The 19,576-nt window shown below is 47.9% G+C and overlaps 2 protein-coding genes across 18 annotated transcripts in view; one reads left to right on the forward strand and one right to left on the reverse strand.

Moving 5' to 3' along the window:
• Positions 1-1,478: 1,478 nt before the first annotated feature.
• Positions 1,479-12,117, reverse strand: FAM221B (family with sequence similarity 221 member B). 8 transcript variants are annotated; one of them, XM_025432030.3, is made up of 8 exons: positions 12,097-12,117; positions 11,353-11,400; positions 8,785-9,694; positions 8,493-8,636; positions 2,595-2,705; positions 2,227-2,424; positions 1,917-2,036; positions 1,479-1,767 (listed from the first exon to the last, which is right to left on the reverse strand). In XM_025432030.3, exons 3-8 carry the CDS (start codon positions 9,692-9,694, stop codon positions 1,586-1,588), a joined length of 1,665 nt encoding a protein of 554 aa, XP_025287815.1. In that variant the 5' UTR covers positions 11,353-11,400; positions 12,097-12,117; the 3' UTR covers positions 1,479-1,585. The 8 variants fall into 8 exon arrangements, with proteins under 8 accessions (XP_025287815.1, XP_025287816.1, XP_025287817.1 ...); XM_025432031.3 differs by lacking the exon at positions 12,097-12,117 and adding an exon at positions 11,484-12,009 and having other exon boundaries at positions 2,227-2,355; XM_025432032.3 differs by lacking the exon at positions 12,097-12,117 and adding an exon at positions 11,484-12,009 and having other exon boundaries at positions 1,479-1,555.
• TMEM8B (transmembrane protein 8B) overlaps positions 8,937-19,576 on the forward strand; it is a 31,099-nt gene continuing 20,459 nt past the window's right edge. For 5 of the 10 annotated variants that reach the window (XM_025432018.3, XM_025432017.3, XM_025432020.3 and 2 more), the window contains exons 1-3: positions 12,131-12,851; positions 17,218-17,407; positions 17,770-17,977. In XM_025432018.3, coding sequence (XP_025287803.3) covers positions 12,329-12,851; positions 17,218-17,407; positions 17,770-17,977 — 921 coding nt within the window. In that variant the 5' untranslated portion in view covers positions 12,131-12,328. Of the gene's footprint in view, positions 9,075-12,130; positions 12,852-17,217; positions 17,408-17,769; positions 17,978-19,576 lie in introns of those variants that run through there. The other 5 variants (XM_049116257.1, XM_049116259.1, XM_049116258.1 and 2 more) reach the window with 4 other exon arrangements.

Genomic DNA, 19,576 nt, shown 5'->3' on the forward strand with positions numbered 1-19,576 from the left:
GAGAAGCTCAAGAGGTAAGAGGAGCTGGGATCTGTGAAGAAGTAGAAAACCAACCAGGCAGGGTAGGCAACTACAAAACACTTTGAAACTGGTTATTTTTGGGGTTCTCAGGGAGGGCAGGTAGCACAGAGATTCTTCTTTTATAGAGCCAGAAACAGACCCAGAGAGGCAAAATGACTTGCCTAGGATCACAGGCACACTAGTGCTGGAATCTCCTACTCAGAAAAAATAATCTGTGATCCACTGATTTTGACCACATTCAGTGATTTTGGCCCCTTGCCCACAGTTCTTTACTCCCAAGTCCTTGTGATCCCTGGCAGCTGCTCTCATCTTAGAGCCGCAGCTCCCTGTAGGTTCTGACCACTGTCTCCTGTACTTTGATCCCCACTACGATATGGGCTACTGGACCTCATTAAGACTTCTATTCCTTTGTTCCTTTTTTCAATCTGTCAGTTGCTTCCTGGCTTTCCTTTCTTTCCATTTATATGGTCAGCTCTCTCCACATCCTCAAGCCTTCTTTTTGCTTTATTTTCCTGATCATCCTCCCTGATGCCCCTCCTCACCAACTATCAATCTAACTATGTGTTTCTCTTCCTCTTTAACTAGGTTCCTGCTTCCAGCCGTCCTCAACTACCCACTGATCAGATTTTTCTGTGATTCCCCACATTAGCCTTCCCAAACCTTCACCTCTCTCTTCCTGTCTCCTACTCCCCACTCTTACCCCTCTCCTTCCCGACCAGGAACTGACCTTATCTCCTACTTCACAGGGAAACTTTCACAAGATCCTGCTTCCTGCAGCTCAGTGAAGACCCATCATTTTCTTTCTTCCTTCCTTTCTCTTAGTCTTAGGAAGTGGTGTTTCTCCTGTCCAGAGCAAATCCCTTCACCTCTGCCCTGACCTCATTCTCTCCCTCCATCTCTGGGACTTGTGTCACTAGGCATCTCTTTCTCTCTCTTTCCTGCATCCTTTGAGATCTTTTTCTCTACTGGCCCCTCCCCCTTTCTCCCCTCCTAAAAAATGCTTCCTTGACGTCACATCTCCCTCTGGTTGTTGTCTGACTTCTCTCCTGCTCTTTTCATCCACACTTCCTAAAGAAACTTTGAAACTTATTGCTGTTTGATTTCTGCCCCCATTGCACCACTGAAACTGCATTATCTAAAGTGCCCAAAGGCCTTCTAATTATAAAATCCAATGGGTACTTTTCAGTCTTTATTACTGGAGTCCCCAACTGCATCTAACACCAGTGTTCACTCTATCCTTCTGGAAACCCCCTCCCTCCTTGGCTTCCTCGAAGCCATTCTGTCCTTCTGATGCCAGAGCTAGCAGCTTGAAAGTGGGTTTGGTGGAGGCAGGTGGCTTGATCTAACCTTTCTCCTGTGTAGTGCTCTCTCTTGTCCCCATCAGGTGCCAATTCTAAATTCCTAGAGTGTCTATCCCTGGGCAGGGCTCTATCTGCCGTATAGAGAACCAGGCCAGATTCCAGTTCCTTCCCTTTTATTGCTGATTTGAGCCAGGCTCATAGAGGCCTGCGCCAAGTGTTGACAGTGTCTGTCCCTGGAGGAGGGAAAAGCAGAGGTAAAAGAGTCAGGTATGGGGGCCAGACATAGGGCCAGGCCAGAGGCTATGTGGGCCAGGAAACCCAGGGGGTCTGGGGTGGGAGCCAGGACGGCCAGAGGGCCCCTGATTTTGTAGAGCCTCAGAGTCAGAGTTGCTGACGATGGCTTCTTGGAGGGTAGGCATCTCTGCAAAAGGCACGTAATCTGCTCCTGGGGGTAGAAACCAGTGCAAGTATGGGATGCAGTGGGTGAGAGGGTGAGGTAGTGCTGGATGGGATGGTTGAAGGTGGAAGCACCTTCCTGCCCTGTCTTATGGATATGACCCTGGAATGGTCCCCTGTTCCAGGTTGCCCGCTCACCATGAGGCCTTCCTCCTCGTCGCCGGGTCTCCTCAGTCTCAAAGAAAGTCTCATGTTCCTCCCAGCGCCGGTCACAGGCCGCACAGAGGAAATTAGACTCAAAGCAGTTACAGCAACAACCTAGGGCAAGGGGTGAAGCCAAGACAAATACAGGGAATTGGGGCTTCCCCATGGGCTGACTCCATTCTCACCTCTTCTTTACCAGCCTCAAACCTGAGAAGTTCCTTCTACCAGTCCCCCTATCCTTATCCCCAAACTATTTGTGTCCTACTCATGCCCACCACTCTAGTTCCCTCACCCTAGAAATTACCTTTTATCCTGCAGGGATGGGACCCCGTAGCTGCGTGGTCTTCATGACTGTGTTTGCAACGACATTGGGCCCTCCAGGCCTTGGGGTCAAAGGTAGCTCGTCTTTTGAGCCAGAACTCACCCACCTCCTCTGGGCGAGAAGGGATAAAGCAGAACATGAGGCAGCGGCACTGGCCTACATTGCAGGGCACGGATATGTCTATGGGAATGTGGATGGATGGTAGGATTAGACTGGCTACCTAAAAGGCCTGGCCTTCCTGTGCCAACCCCCTCCCCCATACCAACACACACATCCTCTCTCATAATCTCAACACATGACCAGAGTTAGTTATTACTCCCCATTGACAGGAGCTGGTCAGTTCTCCCTACCTGAGATGATCTGGTGTTCTCTCAACAAGTGTCCACAAAAGCATTTGGACTCATCTCCAATCCGGAAACAGTCCCATATATAATGGGGACAGCGCCAGCCGATGTAGAGACCTGAGTGAAGAGGGATTGAGTTATAAAGAAAAGTGACAAGGAAAAATAGCCTAAGCCTCCCTCCCAAGGTACTCCCACCTCTCTCCCTAGGTGTATTCACCTCCACCATGAGTCTTTATCCCCACCCCATTAGACTTTTTCCTGCCAGGTTTTGTCAGTGTTCCACAAGTGTTGTAGTTTCTTTCCCACCCCAGGATCCACTCCATCTCTGTTAGCCTGTCATGAATAACTAAAGACAGTCTTCAAGATTATAAATGAAATTTTGTTTGAAGGGCAGCCCGGGTAGCTCAGCGGTTTAGCGCCGCCTGCAGCCCAGGGCCTGATCCTGGAGACCGGGATCGAGTCCCACCCACCTCAGGGTCCTTGCATGGAGCCTGCTTCTCCCTCTGCCTGTGTCTCTGCCTCTCTCTCTCTCTCTCTCTCTCTCTGTCTTTCATGAATAAATAAAATCTTTAAGAAAAAAAAAGAAATTTTGTTTGAAGATGAATGAGAATCTTTCCAAGTTGTCTGTAACTGAAGATTCTCATCTCCCCTTCCCTCATTAGAGCCCAACTTTGTTTCTTTGAAGTGTCTAAAGTGAGAGAAGGAAAGATGATTGGCCAGGTGCAGAAAAGATGGTGAGGACTAGCACCTAAGAAGCATGGTTGTTGAAGGAACCAGAAGAGGAGGAGGAGTTGGGCAGCTCTGGGACCACCTTCATATTTCCTTTCTGTGTTCCTGGTGTTACTGAATTAATGCTATCTATGAACTTGAGAAGAGCTGCCTATGGTTCTCTAAGAATAAGGAGAAAGAAGTAGGCGAGAAGTCATGAACTGGTAAAGACAAATAGAAGCTTGTGAGGCAAAGAAGTATCCCTCAGAGCAGGCACCCGCAAAATGCCACAATCCTTGAGAGTCTGGTTTCAGCAGTGGGATCTGAAACTGGCTTCACTACAAGGCAAGGGTGGAGGCATGCAAATATGGGAGGAGAACCAGAGAGCACATCCCACTCAGATTTTCTCACCCTTCTTGAGACCTGAGAGTACTCCAACTTCTAGGCAAGAATCCTGGATGAGTCCTCATGAGTTAGAACCTTCAGCTGTAGGACCTGTTCCCATTTACTTTTTTTTTTTTAAAGATTTTTTTTTACATTTATTTCATAACTATGTTTGTTTTTGTTTTTTTTTTAAGATTTTATTTATTTATTCATGAGAGACACACACAGAGAGAGGCAGAGACACAGGCAGAGGGAGAAGCAGGCTCCGTGCAGGGAGCCTGACATGGGACTCAATTCCAGGTCTCCAGGATCACACCCTGGGCCAAAGGCGGCGCTAAACCGCTGAGCCACCCAGGCTGCCCAGGACCCGTTCCCATTTAAAGGCCATAATGAAGTGTCACCTCCACCAAAAAGTTGTCCCTGACTTCCTCTGTCTGTCTGGGGGCCCCTTCTCTTTTTTCTCTGACTCTTCATGCTATTTCTATCACAGTACAATGCATTATAATGGACTTTTCTCCTGTATTCCTCTTAGACTGTAAGTTCCTCCAAGGAAAGGTCTGTTTTTTCACCATCTCTAGTCCTAGCATAGGCCTGGCTCAAAAATAGGTGCTCAGAAAGCACAGACTCCTTGATTGACTAAATGAATGAGCAGATTCCTTCAGGAGGGAAGAGAGACCCAGTATTCGGCATAGCCCTGAAGTTCCATAAGGAGGATGGGAAAGAGTTAGCATCCTCTGCTCTTTGACTCTGGCCAGGGCCACAATTCACAATTCTGTGCCTAATTGTCAGTCTAGGTTTTCTTGCCTTACCCATGGTCTTTCAGGGCCTAAAGTCTGTCCAGATGTGGCTTTTGGCTTTGCTACTTCTGTCTGGATACCGACAGCCTGTTCTGCCAGAGCCCCATTACACCAGTAAGGCTTGGTTTAAAGGGCAGGGTACAGGCAGAGTCACAATGGAGGTGACTAGGGGCCAGGATTCCACTAGAGGAATTCCGAACTCTGCCCAGAGCAGCAGGACAGAATGAGCAGATGAGGTGTGGAGGTGAACAAGGGTCAGTGCCCATAGATCAAGGTCCTGCCTGAGGGCCTGGAAGGGTCAAGTCCAAGCACTGGTCTGGTATAGGAGACAGTGCCCAGTTCTCAGAAGAAGACTAGAGTTTAAACAGAGACTGGCAACTACACCTCAGACTTCATTAGATGTGTCAGTGCTCTTAAAGTGGGACAGTTGACATCAGGCCATGTAATCCAGAGTGAGACCCTCCTCTCTGCTCTGATTCCAAACACTCTTCCTATTATAAGTGGACAAGGACTGGCAGGGGGAGGAAACATTATCTGGGATACCATTTGGACTCTGTACAAGGTACTTCTAGGTAGTTTCACCTTAAGAATCTTTGCGCCAAGCATTTTCACTGCAAACATTTTAACTGCATGATGAATTGGCCATCAGCAATTTTGCCACAAAAGATAAAATTATGAAAAATAAAAGGGTCATTCATTAAAAAGGACATAATTAAACATGGAAAAGTGAAATCAAAATTAAAAATGGCTTTATTTTTATTGCAAAATGCAAAATATTTTTATTTAAAATGAGTTTAAAATGCATAGAATAGATTCATGGCAATACTGTGCAGATAACTGATTTTATTTTGTGGATTATACCTAAGCACTTGTCTTCAAAGTTTTTCATTCATAGTATTATATGTTTTTATGTGTGTGTAGGTTTGTTTTTTGCTTGTTGATTCATCCCCTTGTTTGGCATGATACTTTCTTTTTTTGCTAAAATTTCTTCCTTCAATAAAAGAGGTATCAGTTTCCAAATACTAGGATACATATTTGCAACTGAGCTTTGTATTGTGTTGTGAAAGCCTTCTACACTGCTGTTTGTTCTTGGCATATTGTCACATGTCCATTGATAGACCTTCCAAAGTTGTCTAGGAAGTTGTGTGGGTTCAAAGCTTTGTGTCACTGTATAGACACTTAGAAAGACTAAGATTTATATAATATAAAAATAGGAGTACTGTGTCAACGGAGAACTGAAACTAAACTGTCAACCAGTTGATGAAACTAACAAACTGTCAAACCAACCAAACTGTCAACTAGTTATTTATCTTTTATGGTTAATTGTCTTATGGTCAGTTAATTTTGCAGTGTACTACTTGTGACGAAGGTGTCTATGGAACAGATGCTTACTCTGAAAATACCAGACAGGGTACAACACACTCAATTCCATGGTCACATAAATCACACTTGCATGATAACATCTCTTTTTGCTTAGAACATCTCCATACAACAAACATACAGCTATCTTTACATGAAAGATGTCTCCAGTCCAGACCTCTCTCCTGAGCTTCGGACCTCTACAACCAGCTGTCTCCAGACTCTTTCACCTGTATGTTCCACAAGCACTTCAAATGTGGTATAGCCAATTAATTATTCCTTCCAAACCTGGCCCTCATCCTTTGTACTCTGTTTACCCAACACATACTTATTATGCATCTACTCTATTTTAGGCATTCATTAATGGCATCATCATCCAATCAGTCTCTAAGCCAAAAACATAGATGTCATTTCAAGCATGTCCTTCTTTCATATCCTATACATCCAAAGATTCAAAGGTCAGTTTTACTTTCTTAACGTTCTTGAATGTTCTATTTCTCTTCACCTCTACCCATCTACTTCTTATCTGCATTATTTAAAAAAAATTTTTTTTTCTTTCTTATCTGCATTATTATTACCAGTGCCCAATGTAGTCTTCCTATGTCCGGTCTTGTCTTTCTCCAGTCTATGCTACTGCCAAAGTAGTCTTTCAAAAACACAAATTTGTTCATGTTATTATCCCATTTAAAATTTTTTAGTAGCTCTCAGCTGCCCTTAGGATATAATCTCAACTCTTATAAAATTTTTAAATTTTTATTTTATTTTAATTTTTTTAAAAAAGATTTTATTTGTCAGAGCAAGAGAGAGCACAAGCAGGGGGAGCAGCAGGCAGAGGGAGAAGCAGGCTCCCCATTGAGCAATGAATTCTATACAGGACTTGATCCCAGCACCCTGGGATCATGACCTGAGCCAAGGGTAGATGCTTAATGGACTGAGCCACCTAGGCATCCCTATAATCCCAACTCTTTAACTTTGCACAGAAATAGCTGTACAATTCTGCCCTTCCAAAGCTGAGCTCTTTCCAGCATTTCTTGTAGTTTCCTACTGATGCCTTGCCCTGTCATGTCCCACCTTATCCCACTTTTTACCTGGCCACCTTTGGTAAATCATCCCTTCTAAGGCTTCTTCCCTGAGCTCCCAAGATTGGATGCCCCTTTTTTTCTGGCCATGCAGTACTCTAGGCTCACCTCAATTATACCAATTATTAGAATGAATTATAATTATCCTTTTACTTATTGGTCTCTCTCATTAGTGTACAAATTATTTGAGGGATTTTATTTTTGACATGCCACCAGCCACTGGCTCCACATCTAGCTAAATGACTGGCACAAAATTGGTGCTCAATAAATGCTGAATAAATAAAAGAAAAACTTACACTTGATCTTTCTCTACACGGCACACCTACTGATTCACTAAAGACTTAAGATCCCCAATATTAGGAGGGAACCCTAGATGCTTTTTTTTCAGGATTGAATAACACTTAAATTACTACACAAAACTGCCTGTTTAAACAGGAAAATGAAAAAGTTCCATGTGAAAAAATGCAGTGGCTTTGAAGAATGGGGAGTAGGCAGGAGGTTCTGAGAAGGAGAATAAGAGACTGAATGACCCCACATTTGCAAGAAGAGTAAGAGTGACAGTAGATGTTAAAATAAGCAAACAAAACCATTTCAATGCTTGAATTGAGACTGAGAAAGAAATGAGATCATTGTGATTCTCTTGGCCAGGGATAGAGGGGGAAGGGTCCTGGGTGAGAATGAGAAGAGGAAAGTAAATTGCATGGAGGAGAAAGAGAGACATAGGATTGCCTGGTTGTCTTTATATCTTAGGCCCATCTAGTTTCAATATAGCTCTCTTCCTATTATAAAGGGAAAGGAAGTATGAAAGACAAAAATAAATGCAGTGATGTCTGTTGAATTCAGTCTAGAAGCCACAGAATCTACAGAGCAGGTCAGGGTGGCCTTCTCTCTGAAGGTATTCTCTACAGACATGAAGTTCGGCAACACAGGTACATGCTCACACACTGGAGGGCATGTGTTTACATAGAACGTCTGCACGTACTTTATATGCAGGCATAGATAAGCATAGCATGCCACTAATGGGGCTGTCAAGACTACTGATTTTGGGCAGATACTTGGAATGAATAGGGCTTGAAGGTCTGACTCTTCTTTGGTGAAGAGACTCACAGCTTTTGCGTACTCAGGTGATAATGGGTCTGGCACGCAGGGTGACAGCCTTTTAATGGCATTCCACCAAAAGGACTAAGCTGGAACTTTTTTGCCATGTTAGAGCCACAAGCTTCCTGGACCATCCAGGGTTCTGGGCCATCTCTGCCTGAGGTTGGTTTGGTACAGGCTCTCAGAGCCTTAGATGTGGGGCTGGCCTATGGCCCTTCTTCTTTTTTTTTTTTTTTTAAACAACTTTAGCTTAGCTGCCTGTCCCTACCTGGGCTTTATATGAACATCCTCACTTTTTTTCTGCACCCATGCCATCCCCCTTGGCCCACTTGGCTGCTCCCCTCCTAGATTTCAGGCAGTTAGCATTGCCATTTCCACAAGGAGCAGCTATCCATTGATCGGGGCAGGTTCTCTGATCAGTTGGATTGGAGGATGACCAGGGGCCTGTTACTGGCCTCTGAAGGGCTTTCTGGGCTCACCTGTCTGGATGGCATTCAGGGCTGCATTCTTGTCCCATTGGAAAAGATGATTCACCTGAGCACAAAACTTGTCTCTGTGCATTGCCTTAGCCACTTCTACCAGCTCTACCTGCTTAGCAGGGACCACTGGGTGGACTGTATAATCTGGGAAGGGAGAAGCTGAGTAACCAAGAGGAAGTGAGAGACCCTAAAACTAAGAGAAGGGGCCAGGTTAAAGAGTAACCCAATCCCCTCCTCCTGGGGGCAGGTATAAGACACTGATGAGAATGGGGAAAAGTGCAGGTGCAATTACGGCTAACTCCTTTCTTCCCCTTCTTCTTGCCCAGCTGGTATCCAGGCTGAGCGGTGTGTGCGGTGCTGTCAGTGGCATCCACCTGCTCCATGTCCTCTCCTTCCTCTTCCTTTTCCTTTGCAGATGTATCCAGGTGGACTGGATCTGAAGGGCTTGAAAGGGAGTGCTTTTGAAGGATCTCAGAGATTTGGATGGCCCTCCTTGTCCACGAGGCCTCACTGGAAGAATACTCAGAGAGGTCTTCCTTCAGAGTATCAGGGGAAGACAAAGGGACATGGTCTTGTGATGAGGTATGCAAAGAAAGGTGTTTCTTTGGGACCTTAAAGATGTGTGTGTCCAACAGGGCCTCGGGGATGGGGGTTTCCAAAGGGATCTCAGAGTATCCTACAGAGGTCTCAGGGATGAAAGGCTCCAAAAGGGGTTTAAAGGTGTGGGTCTCTAAAGGGGCTTGCGAAGTAGATGGTACCACATGAGATTCAGAGCTGTCAGGCTCTAAGGGGGTCTCAGAGATGGAAGTCTTCAAAGGGGTTTCAGAGGTATGGGTCTCTAAATGGGCCAGAGAAGTGGATGGTGCCATATGAGATTCAGAGTTGTCAGGCTCTAAGGGGGTCTCAGAGATGGAAGGTTCCAAAGGAGTTTCAGAGGTGTGGGTCTCTAAAGGGGCCTGGGAAGTGGATGGTGCCATATGAGATTCAGAGGTGTGGGTCTCTAAGGGAGTCTCAGGGATGGAAGTCTCCAAAGGGGTTTCAGAGGTAAGGGGCTCTAAAGCGGTCTCAGAGATGGAAAGCTCCAAAGGTGTTTCAGGGTTGGGGAGATCCTGTAAGTCCTCAGCAGAGGGGTCCTTTGAAGAGGGGTGCTCTTCTGCATCCATGGTGGTATGAGGCTCTTCTGTGACCTTGTCTGCTTCCATCTAGTGGTAGAACAGGGTATAGGCTTCATTAGGTTGGGAGTGGAGGGTCTGCAAGTTAGAGTTCACTGGGGGTTATGGAATTAGGATAAGGTTTTCAGTGCACCTGAGATGTAACGGGAAAGCAAGATGAACTTTGGGTCAAGGTATGGTGCCAGGAGGTTCATCTGTGTGCCTAGACCCCATGTGACGTGTGGCTATGTATTGTGGAGCTGGAGCTTAAAAATCAAAAGGCTGAAGCAGTCAGAATCCCATCAGTAGATGGTAGCAGAGGACCATGACCCAGGAGGGAGCTGAACATAGCAACTTGGCTAGTCTAAGAGCAGGGTCCTGGGCCTTAGGACCATGGAGGTCAGGCAGTAGAGTTCTAGAGACTAGGATGCCAAGCCAAAGTGAAGGTTTGCTCCTAAGAGTGTAGGATAATGCCACAATGCATTAGGCAGGGCCCTGACTGCAGTCTGGTTTTGTCTAGGAGCAACATACACCCTCCCTTGATGAGTCACTCATGTTCAAGCCTTCAGTTATTTCCAGCTGGTATGTGGATGATTCCTAAATCCGTATTTCCAGCTCAGACCTCTTTGAATCCCCGTAACTCACACTCATACCCAACTACTTGCTGGACATTGCTAACTTGATGTCCCAACAGGGCATCAAAGCTGAACTCTGGGAATTATTTTAGTCTTACCCTTTTTCTTCAAACCTCATCTTCAAATAGGCACCAAGGACTATGTTTTCTATTTCTAAATATTCCTGAAATCAATTCTCTCCTTTCTTTTCCCTCCAATTTTGTTCAAGTTCTCATCATTTTCTACCTGGATTATGTAGTGACTTCGCCCCTTTGCCTCCTTCAGCATATTAATCCACTCAGCCACTTTCATTGATTTATGTAACTTACACTTTTTTTTTTTTTTGGTAACTTACACTTTTATAAAGAACCCAATCTTATACTTTTACCCAGGCACTGTGCTAAGCATTGGATTCAGCTGAAAGAATCTGGGGAGGAGACCAGATTAACCAAAATGATATAATACAGATGAGTTGGTGTTGTACTGGGGTAAGCTCAGGATGCTGTGGAGTGGGGTGTGACCAATTTGTCTTATAAGGATGTCCAAAAGAAGTCAGTCCTCCTTAATGACCCAATGGAGATCTTTCTAAAAATGCAAACCTACCAATGGCATTCCTTTGCTTAAAAACACTCTGTTGTCTTCACCTAAGGATTAAGTCTGAATTTCTTGGCCTTGACATTCAAGGCCTATCATCCTTTGCAACACTGCCTAAGGATTCCAGCCTTAACTTTCCATGCTCCCTACTTTCCCCCCATGCTCCAGAGATACAAAACACATCACTTAACATTCATTAGAGTCTTTCCAAAGGGGGAAGTTTGGGACAAGAAGTAGAGAAATAGGTAGGATGATAGGAATCTGACCAGACATTCAGCAAGAGGAAAAAGGTACTTGAGGGTGGAGAACCAGAGGATGGGAGGAGAGGAAGGAGGAAAAGAAGAGGCAGAAGGAACTGGGCAGAGAAAAGTGGAGGAGGGGGAGTGTAAGGGTGAAAATTAGAGAATGCAGAGGGTTGGACTGAGGTGGGAAGGGACAGAAGGTGTTGGGAGGGGAATGGGATGAGAGTTTGGAGGAGCAGCAATTGGAGAAACCACATACCTCTGGGCTTTGGCTTGGCTGTTACAAGTCCTTAGGTCAGGATCTCGTCTGAAGGTGGGAAGAAGAAATGTTAAGTGAGGGATGGAAGGCTCTTGGATGAGACCCGCCTTGCATGTAGTGAGAGGTCTTGCCTTTCAGTCTACCACTTGGGCAGGGAAGTTGGACACCTGTAGGAATTCGCAAAAGAACTCTGGCCAGATCTGGCGAAGGGTGGGAGGGAGAGGGATGAGGGGTTCCGGGCCCGGCAGATGAGGGAGGATCTTGACCGAAACCTCTGGAACCCAGGCCGGGAGAGGAGGGATCCGTCACCAGGGCAACCGGAACGCCCAGAAATCTCCGTGGCAACAGCACTGGTCTGCAGAGGAGACTGCATTGGATCCAGAGGGGACGAGCCTAGAGGGCTCACTTCTTCTAAAGGGGTTTGCGGGACCTCTGTGAGAGTGTTTGGGTAGTTTGTTGACATCTGTGGGGACAACCGTAGGTGTCTGGGTTTGTGAGGGTCCCTGTAGGGTTCCTATGAGATGTGTGTGGCTCGATCAGTGGGGGAGCAGTGAGGACCGGAGGTTGGCATCGCGGCTCCGAGGTCGGGGTGAGAAAGGCAGGGGGTCGAGGAGCTGGGGCTGGGGCGGAGTCTGTCCTCGGAGGCCCGCAGAATCAAGTTGAAGACCAATAGGATGGGGCAGGGGGTGGGCTTTACCGACAAGAACCAATCGAACTGATAGAGGGGCGGAGCGTCATACTAACGTCAGACAGAGGCCGCCGCCGCGGGGCCTGGTTATCGCCGGTCCAGCGCAGCCCGGAGTCGCCCAGGCCTGAACTCCTACCCAGGTCCCCGGCCCGGCCTCAGCCGGCCTGACCCCGGCCCCGGGCCCACGAGGACACCGAAAGCCACCCCCTGGGGGTGGGGAGCGGAGCCGTGGGTCAGCTCTGCGCGCGCCCCGCGCTGGCCTGTCCGGCCCCGCCCCCGCCCCGGGCCATGGCCCAGCCCTTGTCCCGGCCTCTCGTCCTATCCTCATCCAGCCCTTGGACCCCAGCCCCGCCCTCGCCCCGCTTCCCAAATCGGCCCCAGCCCGGACCTGGGTCCCAGCGAATGCCCAGATCCAGGTCCCAACCCAGGCCCCCCCTCCTGTCCCAGTCCCCGTGCCTGCCCTGGCCCCGGACCCCTCCTCTGCCCTTGTTCCACCTCCTTTCACAAATCCCAGTCCAACCCCTGTCCCAGCCCCATGCCCAGTATTTGCTTAAACCCGGGGCCCAAACCCTGCCCTTGCCCCAGTCCCCGTTACAGCCCCTCCTTCCATCCCATTCCCTGCCCTTGTTTAAGCCCCGGTGCCCATTATCTCATCCTTTGCCCTCATCTCTGTGTTTACCCAAGTCTCTCCCACTACCTACCCCTCTCTCTCATACCCTGCCCCTCTCCCAGCCTCGACTCAGGTCTGGGCTCCAGCTGCCTCCAGCCTTATTGCTGCTGTTGCTGTTCTCTGTCCTTGGTCCGGGGGCTGGTGAGTGCAGAAGCAGGAAGCACTGAAGCAGGGATATGGGGTTCTGGCAGGGAGGGATGGACTGGAGGGATTCAGGAGAGGTGGGACCTGGGCAACTGCATCACTGGGGAAGAAGTGGGGAGAAAAAGGGAGGAGAGAGGTCTCATCTCACACAACTGAGAGAAGTTGGGAGGGTCAGGAGAGAGGAAGTTTTGAGCTTGAGGCTCAGCACGTGCCTGATAGTCCCCAGGATGCCAAGGTTTTCTTTCCTGGTGTCAATCTGACTCTGCTTTGACTATTGCTTTTCCAAGGAAGAAAACTTGGAAACTTCTTCTGCAAGGGAAGTTTGATGGGGGAGATGTGACCCTACACCAGAGAGCCTCTAGTCCAGTGTGGGAAGATCTGGCCTAAACTTTGAGATATTGAGCATGCATTAAAACAGGGTTAAGGAAACAGTTTTGAGAACCACATGTAGTAAACATATGAACATGGGTTAGTTGCCATTATAATGAGTTTTCTTCTTGTAATGAATCTAGATAAGTTTGATTTGCTTAGGAATAATTCCTGTCACTTTTAGAGCAGTCTTGAAATACAGAGGCCACTTTATAGATGGGGAAACTGAGGCTCAGTTGGAGGGCAGTTTTCCCAAGGTCATACAGCTTGTAAATGGTGGTACTGGGGCCAGAAAAAGTTTCCTAATTCCTATCTCATATTAGTGTCTTTTTGTTTTTTTCTTCACTGCAACATAATACCTAGCAGGAAAATAGAGCCAGTTGAGAGACTTAAGCACAACCTGTCGTCTCCCCTGTCTGCCCACAAGGGGGCTTAATCCACAAACTCTTCCTCATTTGCCAGTTGTCAGCCTAGGACCACCAGCCAGGGAGGAAGTGATTCGTAGAGGGGGGTGAGTCCAACTTCTTAATGGGTGGAATGTGGGAGCAGCAGGCGGGGGGCTCACTGTAGGAGATATGCCATAAAGTTGGCCCCATTTTAAGGAGATGACTGTGGTCTTCACAGCGTCAGCCCCAGCCCCCTCTGGTGGGTGGCACTCTAGATAGGATGGAGATGTGCCTAAGAGAGTCTTTGGCATTAGTGGCAGAGCATCTGGGGTGGGAGTTGGGTTTCAGTGAGCTTTGGGGGTGTAGTTCAGTGTACAGGCTTGAGGAGATCAATACATGCCAAAGGTCATGCCCCTGCAGAAATATTCAAGCTCTATGTGTATGTTCCCTGGCATCTGGGCACTTAATGTGTTTGTGTACCAGAGGGGTCTGCGAAAGCTGGTCATGTGTACTGTGCATACATGCTTGTGTGTTAGTATCTTCTGTGGTGTTCATGTGAGCCTTTGTGTCCTCTGAGTGCCGATGTTATTGTGAGGGGGAGAGTACATGTTGTGGCCCACACATGTTCCTCTTTAGCTCTCCTTGCTCCTCCTATAGACAGGTCACTGAAGTATCACCTTCCAAATGGATTTCTTTGTTGAAGGCAGTGTTTGGTGCTCTCCACAACATATAGAAGTAATCCATGTGCCCCTAGCCTGACTCTTTGAAGGAAGGAACTATAGAGGGGCTCAATGTTGCCTACTGCTGCTGGCAAATTAGGCACTCAGTGGAGGTAGTAGCCAGGCCAGGTTTTCAGTTTAGGTGAAGGAGAATCCATACTGTTGAGCCCAATTCATAGCTTCTATCCCTGCCACCTTGGCTTCTTTGTGCTTTAGCTCATTAAGCAAGCATGGGGTGCCTAGGAGAAGAGGGTGACAGCCACAGAACTGTAGAAAGATGTAGATTAAACGGTGATTGTCCAGAAGCAGGTTCAGGTGCTTTGGCAAGAATTGTAATGAAGTTGGAAAAGAGCTCTGAATAGGCCCTCCAAAAGGCTATTGTTTTGTTAATAATTACTGCCTTGGCAACTGTGGCCTGGCCTGTAGGGGTGCTCTGTGACCTAGTGGTGGTGACAGGTGTCACCTGAGGAGAGGCTGGCAGTGTCACAGGACCATCATAGCCCATCATAGTACATAGCATAGTCTTAATACATGCTTATTGTTGGCTTCCATCTCATTTCAGGAATGGAAGGTACCTCCTGGGTCTTCTGGTCCTACTCCAATCCTTGGTTCTTTTCCTTGGGCTCAACTGACTATAGTTGCATAGTCTAGGTGTGCCTTGCCATTCCAGGAAGTGACCTTTTGTTCTACCTAATGCTATCCCTAGCAGGGCCAGCCTTTGCTTATATGTGTATTTGCATGTGTCCGTGTGTGTATGTGTGTGTGTGTGTGTGTTTCAGATGGTGATAGAGAATTGCCCTAGCTTCATTTGGAAGTATGGAGCATCCAGGACAGGTACCTCTGAGCTTGAGTAGAGCTTTACTCATGCTTCCTCTGGGACACAGCTCTGCAGGCCATGGTGAAATGCCAGAGCAAAGCTTGGAGAGAATGGGGCTATGGACACTTTTCTCAAGCATCTGCCCTCAGAACTTCTAGGTTCCTCCCACCATGTCCAGTTGCTGCTCACTCCCTCTTCCCACCAGCCCCTTCTGTTATCTTTGTAGTCCTGGCCACTTTTCGTGTGCCTTAACCATTTTCCCAATGCTCCAGGCCATGCCACGTTCCTTTGAGTCACAAGGTATTTTGTACTTGTACTTTTTACTTTATACTTATCCATTGTTTCCCAAAAGTTATTAGCTGCTTTTCACCACCAGTTTTCTGAGGGTCTGCACTGGTTAACTGGCCAGGTTAGGGGGCCTGGCCAACATTTCTTCCTAATAATAGCAGTGGCCCATCTGATGACCCATCCCTGGTACCAGCTTTGGGGAGAAGCCCTCCCCTAACCCCAGCAGATGGTGCTGGAGAGCTCCACTTTTGTGTAAACAATAGTAGCCAGGCTATTCAGCTCTTGGCTTGCTGCCTTCCTGTTATCATTGCTCAGCTTGCAAGGTGGCAGGTCTTCCTTGCTGACAGTTGAGACTGATCATGTGGTCTGAACTGGATTGACTAGTCCTTGGGTGTAACCATGGCCTTTGAAGATGTGCAGAGGCCAGTCTAGGGCCAGTGGTCTCTACATATTTAGGGCAGCTCCTTGCAGGGTGACCTTGAATTTCCGTGACGCCTTCCTTACCTCTGTTTCTTCCTTCAGCAGCCTCCCTTTCCCAGATGCCTCTTTCTCTGTAATTTCAAATACCTCATCTTGGAGTTATAGCTCCCATTTCTGGAAGGGAGATGGTCAGACTAGGTAAGCCCTGTGGGTATTTCCTATTTTGCTGTAAGCTCCCCTCTAGGGTCTCCCCTCTATTCCCTGCTCTGTCCCGAAGCTGCTGGAGTTCCTAACCTCCTCATCTGTCCTGGGAGCATCCTTCTGTGCTTCTCTAGGGCTGATTTTAAGTCTCCAGAGCAGCCAGATTCTCTGGAACTTTGCTTTCATCAGGGACACTCTTCTATGCAGCTGAACTACTGGGTAATTTCCCCTGTCACAGCAGTCCCAGTGCCCATGCATTTGCCTGAGAACTGCTGACACCCGACTCTTTTGTTTACCTTGGCTCTGCCCCAAACAACAATGATCGGGTATCTTGTATCTTGGCACTTCAGTTAGAGATGACCAGTCCCCCTAACCCCAAGTGTAAATACTTCCAAGTGGTTTGAGATTCCACTGGGTCACCAATGGAGTGCCTCGCTGGGCTTTCTTCTGGGGAAACGCCCTCTGGTGTTCATTCTGAATCCTAGAGGGATTGATGACTCCCCTCCTCTCCTGGGAGTTCTCATGGTGGCCTACCAGCTCCTGTTCTTGCCTCTGCCACCCAAGCAGGCCCCTTGCATCCTTACCACACTTTCCCCCTCCTCCCCCCTGCCCTGAGCCAGTACACAGACAGCTTTTGTGAAGCTTCTGAGGTTTTTACTGCTCCTGGGACCACAGGGGAACAGAAAGGGGAAGAAAATAAACAAGGAAGCTACACAGTTCATTACTGACTCCCAAGCTCCACAGGTGGAGTTCTAGCCTGCTCAGTTGCCAAGGAGCCCATGTTCCCCCTCTTCCTCTCACAACACATACCATTCACACCTCTGTTTTGTGAAGCTTGCTAAGAGAACAATGGCTCCCCAGTGAGGGACAGTGAGGTCATATAAAGTGTCCTTCTTTGGGATGTAGATAGAGCTAGGTTTGAATCCTCAGCTTGGTCTAGGTTTGAGCCTCAGTTTCCATATCTGTAAAAACAGGTCATTTTTCCCAAGGTCATTATAAGGAGTGAAGCAGATGATGGCTAGGGCAGCATGAGAGTTAGCTCCTGGCTCAGAGGAGAATATTTGTTGAGTTGCTACTATTGGTGAGGAAGACTGGTGTTCCTGCTGCTTAACGGAAATGCCCTGTGTCCTACCCTGCTCCTTTCTCTCTTGCCTGCTCCCCAGGAGGCCTCTTCCTGACTGACTACTCCACGTGCTCACCCCGCAAGCTGAGTCCCTTCCGCTCCTTTGCCAGCACTGAGCTCTTCCACTTCCATGTTCCCGAGGACACATTCCTGGCTGTTTGGAACCTCATCATCTTCAAGGAGCAGGGGGGCACCTTTGGGGACCACTGCCCAGACCAGAGTGTGACTGTGTGAGTGTCCATGTTAACATCCTGACCACCCCCTCCGACCCCAGAGCACTTTGCAGAGAGTATGACTCTATGAGTATCTAAACTGACCTCCTGGCCTTGACCTCTCTCCTGTGTCCAGACTGAAGTGTGTGACTGAGTGAGTAACAAGACCTTTGTCTCCTGACTACTGTTTGACTGTGTGAGAGCCTGAGCTGACCTTTTACTCTATGTCCTGACTCCTTGACGTGGAACCACTTTGCTGTATGTATCGATATAGGGAATGGACTGTGTTATTGGCGATGAGTGACAGTTCTTTCTTTTCCCCATTTCCCATCTCCCATCCCATTGCCTGTTGCCTTCCTCTCCTCATTCTGGTCCCCCAGGTATTTCCGGTCCGGGGCACCCCCTGTCATCAATCCCCTGCACACACACTTCCCAGGGGACACGGCTGTGCCTGGGGTTTTCTCACTGACCCTCAGCTGGACACTGCCCAACCGCACCTCAGGCATCTTTAACGTCAGCAGCCCCTTACCTGGGGACTGGTTCTTGGCTGCTCACCTTCCCCAAGCCCACGGCCACATCTCTGTCAAGGTGGGTTGATGCTGCCCAGGGTAGGAGGGGCCAAACTGCTTCTCTGTGTCTGCTGAATTCCCCCACAGGCTACCTAGAAGACCAGCTTTGTGCCAGGGTGGGCAACAGCATAAGGGTGGCTAGGGTGGGGCGTAGCTAGAGGCCAGCAGTTCACCTTGGGCCCAAGGTCATGATCTGTAGAGCCCTAGATGGACATAGTGGGTCCAGGTAAGCTGAAGGGAAAGTGCCAGGTCTGGAATCGGTCACAGGCCCTGGCTCTGTGGAGTAGTGTCCCTATTAGAAAGTGCAAGGGTTATTCAAGGTGATCAGAAGCCATCTAGGGACTGGTCATATGCTGCTGCACAAACCCAGAACTGGTCTTATTCTACATCTTGATCGATAATAGCCGTATAGGCTCTCATAGCCTCCAGCCCAGTTGTTGATCCATATGGGAGAAAATATTCCTTTTCCACCATGATTTCAGCTCCCTAACTCCCTCTGGAAGACCATAGGAGAACACTTGGGGGCAGAGAAGCCCTTTCTATTTCCTCCAAAAGGATGCCTTGGGCAGCTGGTGTCCATCCCAACTCTTGCTTCCTTTTTCTCCAAATGTCGGCACTGAGTTAATAGAATAGAAGTTTTTAAAGTCTGAAGTTCAAAGGATGCTTCTCCATTCTGGTTTGGAAGGGTAAGAAATTCCACAAAGTTTTCCTGCCCTTCCAGATACAGGCCAGATTTCTTCATTGTAGTGAGAGGATCTATAGTTGTCTCACTCTTGTCCACTGGCAGGAAGGGAGGGTATGATGAGCTGACTGTTGGCAGAGTGGGATGGCCATGTGTGTGGGGCCAATGGTAAGGGTGAAGGATTGAGCATACACAGGGCAAGGATTTAAAGAACAGGATGCTGAAGAACATGAAAGCTGGTGGGACTTGACCACTGAGAATTGAAAGGGACAGAAATTTCTAGTCAAGTGAAAATTTGACTCAGATTTCTCTCTCTAAGCTGAATTCCTTGAGGACAGCAGCTCTGTAACTGGTACCAGACTTGCCTCTCTTCCTCCTACTATATAGCTCAGTGTTCAGAGAAGGTATTATGATGCTTTGGAATGAGTTGAAAATTGTACAGGCACAAGTGCACTGACACTGCTATTGTCAGAAATGGGAACTATGGCTCAGGTTGCATCTTGAGGCCTCAGTAATAGGCCTGTTTTTCCTGAGAGGGCTGTACCAGAGGACTTCCTGTCAAGGTCTGGGAGCTCTGTGGATGACAGCATGTTGGGAACTCACCCAGAAATGCTCTGGGTTCTAGGTAGATCTTGACTCTTACAGAACTAAGGATTATTCTATTCCAAGGAATGCCTTAGGTCTTTGATCAAATCCCAAAGAGCCCATTCCTGGTTGTAACATTGATCCTTGATTCTTTTTGTGAGAACTGACAGAGAACATCCTTCTGAAGCCCTGCTCTAGTTATCCAAAAACCTTTCTGGATGAGCAGGAGGAACTGGGGGCCCTAGGCCTGGATTGAGATTATAGGAGGCAAAGCCTGGTTAGGAGAGATCAGAACAAGCTTTGACATAGCCATTTACATCTAGATGTAGCAAGTGGAGTCTGGGGACTTGG

The sequence above is a fragment of the Canis lupus genome, chromosome 11 (assembly GCF_003254725.2).
Source record: "Canis lupus dingo isolate Sandy chromosome 11, ASM325472v2, whole genome shotgun sequence".
NCBI classification, from domain to species: domain Eukaryota; kingdom Metazoa; phylum Chordata; class Mammalia; order Carnivora; family Canidae; genus Canis; species Canis lupus.